The sequence below is a fragment of the Morone saxatilis genome, unplaced genomic scaffold (assembly GCF_004916995.1).
Source record: "Morone saxatilis isolate NCDOM2014 unplaced genomic scaffold, NCSU_SB_2.0 Contig14, whole genome shotgun sequence".
In the NCBI taxonomy this organism is placed as follows: Eukaryota; Metazoa; Chordata; class Actinopteri; family Moronidae; genus Morone; species Morone saxatilis.
In genome coordinates this window covers 4381619-4388232 of record NW_023339696.1, presented here as the reverse complement: position 1 = coordinate 4388232, position 6614 = coordinate 4381619, and the positions used below count along the sequence as shown (strand labels likewise).

General features: G+C 43.1%; 1 protein-coding gene across 1 annotated transcript in view; it reads right to left on the bottom strand.

The window, feature by feature from the left end:
- The window catches only part of triobpb (TRIO and F-actin binding protein b), an 11776-nt gene extending 5168 nt beyond the window's left edge, over positions 1 to 6608 (bottom strand). The window contains exons 1-7 of the mRNA XM_035654988.1: positions 6241 to 6608; positions 3375 to 3431; positions 2874 to 2942; positions 2634 to 2723; positions 2266 to 2375; positions 811 to 1252; positions 10 to 67 (exon numbers count right to left, since the gene is read on the bottom strand). Of these exons, the coding sequence (XP_035510881.1) occupies positions 10 to 67; positions 811 to 1252; positions 2266 to 2375; positions 2634 to 2723; positions 2874 to 2942; positions 3375 to 3431; positions 6241 to 6246 (832 nt within the window). The 5' untranslated portion in view covers positions 6247 to 6608. The remainder of the gene's footprint in view (positions 1 to 9; positions 68 to 810; positions 1253 to 2265; positions 2376 to 2633; positions 2724 to 2873; positions 2943 to 3374; positions 3432 to 6240) is intronic.
- Between the last annotated feature and the right edge of the window lie 6 nt (positions 6609 to 6614).

The window sequence follows — 6614 nt, the reverse complement described above, 5'->3', positions numbered from 1 at the left end:
CCCTCCCTCCCCCTCCCCCTCCTCTGCCTCCTTGTAGTTGCTCCAGCTGCTGCCTCAGTGACGCCACCTGAGACGGAAAGATGAAGACGGAGGTAAAGCCCACTGAGCGACAGGGGCGGGGGACAGAGGACTTATGAACTGAATGTGTGATTAGCATGATAATCATAGCGGGATATGAAGAAGCAGGGTCCTTTTGGGTGCGACTCTGTGCTTAACCAGCTTTTTATAATTAATTCATAACCTCTACCTTGTGAACAGACTAAATTCATATTTTAACCAACACAATCTGTTGCAGTGTCCCATGCCAGACTCATGATGCCAATGCTCACTCCACTGCTACCTTGGGTATTGTGCACCTCTTGGATTTTATGACTGTTGGTGCTAAAAGTTCAAATCATTTGAACTTTAACCCAAATCAGTGCTGACGTTTCAATGATTGAAATGAATGCTAAACAAACTGTATGATAAGATATCAGCATTTAGTAGAGCTCTTAGTCTGCGCAACATGTGCAGACAGTCTTAGCATCAGAGACTGCAAACAGGTTCAAACCAAAGATGCACATCACAACACACAGAGACAGAACAGAGAGACGTTTCAGCAGTATTTCCCATCTGTATTATTCTTTAGTTTTAATTTGCCATTGCTTATTTTTGGTGGAAAGCATTGCTGAAGGGCAAAGGCAAGTCAGAAAAATAGTGACTGAAGTGTTAACAGGCAGAAACAGGAAAGGTTTACTTCATCCGGACAGATGAAGAGTTAATTTGCATTTTATTTAGTTTGCAAATTGGAAAATCATCTCCACGCACTACCTCCCTCTGCAGCGCCTCATTGGCTGACTGGCTGGAAGACCGTGATCCCATTGGCGGCAAGGAGCTCATCTCCTTTAACGGCATGCGTTCAAACTCGGCCCACTTTTTCTCTATTTCATCCTCCGTACGTAGCCTTTGGTTCGACCCCACGCCGGTGCCCTTCCTGGACAGCACAGCCTCCCACTGGCTGCTCGTGTTCCTCTCTTCCTGCCATTGGCTGTGCTCCTTCCCCTGGCCCTCTCCCTCTTGTCTCTCACTGGCCGGGAGAGGGTTGGACGAGGCGGGAACAGGAGACAGCTCGACATAGTCAAACCTACGCTGGGTAGGAGGGGCAGAGGTTGGAACATCTGACTGAACGTCGGCATGGCGTGATGATGGGCGACGGGAAGACAGCAGGAAGCGAGAATGGGAGTTTTCCTTGTCACTGCTGCTGTCAGGTAATCTAGAGACGATTAGAGACAATTAAATTATGAATCAGGGCTAACAAAATAAAAATAAATAAGGAGGGAGCTCTTCTTTGTCTATTTGAAATCCACATACTGTAATCACATAAAGTAGTAACTGATGAACCACAAATTCATCAAGTTTGATACAAAAAGTAAATGAACAGCGTACAAAGCATCAACATAAAGCTGGCAGTGAGTCATTATGAACAAACATTGATAGTCCAAGTAATTAATGAAACTTTAATTCATCTTCAACAGCCAAAGTATACAGCGACTGAAACTCAGAGTTGCAAAGGGGCAAAGTTGCTGGTGCATGTGAATAACAGAGCCTCTTATCTGACCGTATTTAGCAAAGGCTCAGCTGCGGCGAGACCCGAAATGAGCAACCGAGGCTGGCAGGCCAATCTCACAATAATATGAGTGCAAAAAAAAAAGAAAGTACTTCAAAAACAACTTGAAGAATGAAGCAGAAAACCTCCTTAGATGCTGCTTTTTAGGGCAGAACGTTGAACGCAATAGTCAGCCAGTGACAAATGCCCCCTCATAAGCTACCCAAGCCAAAGTAATGTTTCAAAATGTCAACATACCTCAGCGGGCAAAGTGAGGGTAGCTACTTTGCGTGTATAAAAAAAATCTCTTAGCTTGCCTATTTCGGCAGGTTTTTGCAGGTTTTTGCACCCACCTCTAAATTGCTGTGCTTAAACCTGAGTATATTAGTCATTAGGCTGGAGATGTTACAAACTTCTCCCCCACAACAGTTTCACACACACACACACAGACACTCCTCTCAACTTGAAAGCAAGCTGCGAAGCAGTGCTGAACAATGCTAGATTTAATTTGACCTACTTCTGATTGAAATCGCAATGTACAAAAACATAAAGAAAGTGTATCTGCAGATACTCGATAAGGAAAAACGTGACTGATATTTTTACCCCTGATTACCTACAGCCACTAGAGTTGCTTATATTCATATTGAAGCTTGTATATTAAACAATAAACTGTCAATTACTGCGTGAGGTCTGGAGAGCTGCTGGGCCGGACACTCTTCTTCAAAACCTCTATCCAGTTCCGCCTAATTCCAGCCGTCATGGCGGACAGTGTGAACGCGGCCTCCCGTGTCTGGAGACCAAAAGGGGGAGAAAACAGGTTATGGAGACACAAAAATGTGACACAACTGGGAACAGATGGACGCGATACAGGAAAACTGAAAGAAAGAGATACAGAGAGAAAGGAGGAAGAGATACTGAGAGAGATGTGAGTCATGATAACGGAATGACAAAGACAAAAAAAAAAAAGCTGCAGAAATTGAGAGCGGGTGTGGTATATGGTCGTACACACAGTGTGTGAGAGAGACTGACCCGTAACAGAGACACTCACCTGTATCTGAAACCCATAGTTCTTCTCCACATCGAACTCGGACACCTTCACACAGGATTTTAGGTCAATCTCCCCGTCCAAGTCATCTTTCTGCACACAAAGACAAGAAGGCTTTCACAAACTACACAGAAACACTACACATTTCTCTTACACTTGGCTATTGTCATAATTAATACAATATGTGCTTTTTAATGACCATTCTTAGGATTGTTACAAAATTTCAAACATGTTAAAATATACCTCCTCTGCACTTGAGTCCCTGTAGTACTTCAGTCCAGCATCGGTCAGTACAAACCAATGCTTCTTCCACTAAAAAAACACAGCAGAAATCAGTTAATCCGAGACTGAACTCAGATCAGCAACTCTTGACAGCACGTGGTGACATAAACAATAAACTGGCACGCTAACACCAAGCACAACACTATTACTACTTGAGTTCCAGAGTACGTGTGGTCAGACACACCAGTGACACAGGAAGGCCCCGTATCAAACAGCAGACCTACAGTACGTGATGTGTGAGGTGAGAAGCTCATTCACTCAAGCATATCATTCGAAGAGAGGGGACACCTGTTGTGCCTCAAGCCACGAAGCTATTACTGTGATAACGAGGATAATCTGCCGCTATCGCCTTACACGCAGCCTTTCTCATTAGGGATGGAGGGAAGAGGGCAGTGGAGATGGAGGGAGAAGAAGATATGACGTCTGAGCAGGAGTACGCCATTCTCCTTCGCTGTACCTTACCTCTCCACTCGCGTCCAGTTTGGACATCCATCCCTTCTTGAAGTTCAGGAGGTCGGGCTGTGAGGGAAAGAGCGCACATGGTCACGGAGCTTCATCTAAGTGAGAGAAATAGGGCTGCAAACTAACGATTATTTTCATTACCGATAAATGATCGTTGAATTTACTGTCATAGAGGACTGAAAAAATTTAAAATAATCCAAAAATACATCTAAAATCTGAAAATGTGGGATTTTTTTCTTAAACATTAACTCAAAACAGCTCATCGATTATCTAAATAGTAATTGTGATTCATTTTATAGTTGACAACTAATCAATGAATCCACTAATCCTTGTCATTCAAGGCCATTTATTTGTACAATGCTTTATCACAAGCAAGTCTCAAATGGATTGTACAGACAAGAAAGAACCCATGAAAGTAAATGTGGAAAAAAGGAAGAAAGTGACTAGATGCAATGAATTATAAAACAACAGGACAAAGAGCACTACAAAACCTTTCAAAGGGTGGGGCATACTCAAAAGAATTATATCTCCATATACAAGAAATTAGCAGCAACCACGCCACCACAGGTTTATCCTATCATTGTACATCCAGACAACAGATCCAATGCTTCTGCAGCAAAGCACGTAAACCAGTTTCTATTGTGGAGAAACTTGCTTTCCTTAAAACGCACGTTGAATATACATGTGTATATATGTGTGATATATATGTGTGTGTGTATATCTCATTAACATAATGTTATGCAGGGTGCTGCTCGAGTGCACTGCACCGTAGCAACTCATTGTTGTGAGTGCAATGAAAGACACATATGAGTTGTGAAACAGGACAGGAAGTACATCTGTTAAAGACGAGGACACAAAATAGCTGAAGACAACAAAGGGACAGACAGAAAGAAAGATCAGGAACCAGAGCAGCACATGCTTTGTGATGTGGAAAATAAGTATGTACAGTAACTTTTCTGCTCATGACCCAGCACTGTGGCACACTATGAAATACTTTGCATATCTCTTGCTCCAGCTGCGTGGTGGCAGAGGATACATTAGTATTAGTGTGCTTTCGCTACTCTGTAATATTTCCAGGAACAGGCCTGCCTTTGCTTTTGACACTATGACAGAAAGAGGAAAACATGCGCTTGGTACCTCAAGAAGTGGTGATCCAAGATTAAGATTAGGAAACTTTTCCCCCGTACATTCCTCGTTTTCCTTATCTCGCTCTCACTAGCATGTACATTCCTCACTTTTAAATCTCTTTGCATTCGTCATCTCATCTCCCACTGGCGTCTCTCTCCCATCTCCAGTTTTTTTCTCTCTCTCTCTGCAGCTACTTTTTGTTCATTTTATTCCCGTGCTACATCATTTTCTCCTGCTCCCTCTCAGTTTGTACTCTATTATAATTTCTCTGCCTGTTCTGTCATCTCTAACCACCCCTTTTCTGTATTTATACTCCCTTCCTGGCTTCAGTTATGTTCTTGTAAGCCACAGTACACCACCCAGTTTTTCTCTGTATAAGCCAGTTCATCTATGCTACTGATCTTCTTTAATCTAACACATTTTAAGGTCTGGTGACTGCCAATAGACCGTGTAAAGGGGCTAATGTTGTCAGCAACGCCATGTTAAGAAGATATCAGTGGATTACTAAATGAATTTCATTTCATCATTAATAAATGATGAGGCAAAGTTTAAAAAACCTAGGACGTTTTATTTATGGTTTGAGATCTACACACACACACAAACATACACAAATCATAATCACAACCAATTGCTGGATCATGAGGTGGCAGTAACACGATAGAAAACTTGTTTGAGAGACTGACAGCTGCATCTTATAACATGAAAGAGATTTGGAGGATTAATCACTAGTGACTGTTTCATTCTGGCCGTTTATTCCTTCCTCATCTCAAAGTGTGTGAGCGCGTACGTACGAGGGTGGACTACTGGAGCCAGCGATGATGTGTCAAACCTCATCATAAATTAATGCTGTCCAGTCCATACATGCCCATGAGCGGGGTCAGTGAGCGGCCACGGCAGGGCACAGTGAAAAAGGGCAGCGTCTGTTATGAAATAACCCTTACGCCACACTGCTTCTCCTTGTCATGTGCCCCGAGATCAGTGACCCTGCTCGAAAAGGCCAGAGACAGAAGGAAGAAGGTCAAACAGTGGCGACAGTTTGAGACAATGTCCACTCTTACTGACTCCTGACTCCCACCACTGTAGAGGAGCACTGTCTGCTGTCCTTTAGGCCTATCACAGCATGTACTCTTCACTTCTGCTCAATTCAACAGATCAAGCAGTAATGATACAAGTGCACACTGATCACTGCACCTTTTTATAAAAACACTTGCAAGGACTTCTTGCAAATGTGTGTGTGTGTAAACAGGGAACATCTGTCACAGCTGGCTGTACAAACCTGACACACACACAGCACAAGCTAAAGGCTAATGACACTTCCTGCTACTGTAAACAACACAGGGTAAACAAGATGAAACTACACAACACCTGGACTCCAACATGCACTTTCTAGACCTGTCACATGAAGAGAAGGCTTAACTGAGCTGGGTACATGGGCGGTGTCCTAATAAAAAACAATACTATATGTCAGTTTTAGGCTAGCAGTAAGTTGGATATCTGCCCACTGAGCGTTAACGTGGACAAATCAAACTGATCAGAGAACAGCCCATTAAAAGCTAGCTATGTAACTCTACGTTAGCCTTTCTTTAAAATATAAACCAACGAGAATGGCTAGCTCCTGGGAGTTCATTTAATATGTGAATATATTCTATATTCTGTATATTTATGTGTTTTTATATATGTATATTCAGGAAGGAGTGACAGACAGGAAAAACAAAACTGCTCTCAAGGTGCAACTTACCGTCATGACAGGATCCGGAGAGGGTTCAAATAAAGACAAAAGAAAAGTACCGTCACCTCAAACAGATAAAACCCTTCTTGCTCTTAAGTTCACAGCTCAGCCTAGCTAAACCTCTGGGGCAGAAAGCTTACTTTCTCGCGGGGCAATTACGTTAGGCGAAGTAAGATAAACCCCCGCCATTCAAACCCCTGTTAACTCAATCAGTCGGACCGCCAGCGTCCGCGGCACACTGTCTCTCCGGGCTTCAGCGGAAAGGACATCCAGATAAACGCGGACAAAGTGGCGGTATTGAAAAGCAATAAGTTCACAACTTTGTGACAAGTCGCGGGTAGCTAACGACACACTCCTTCCTCGGCTCTCTCTCTCTCTCTCTC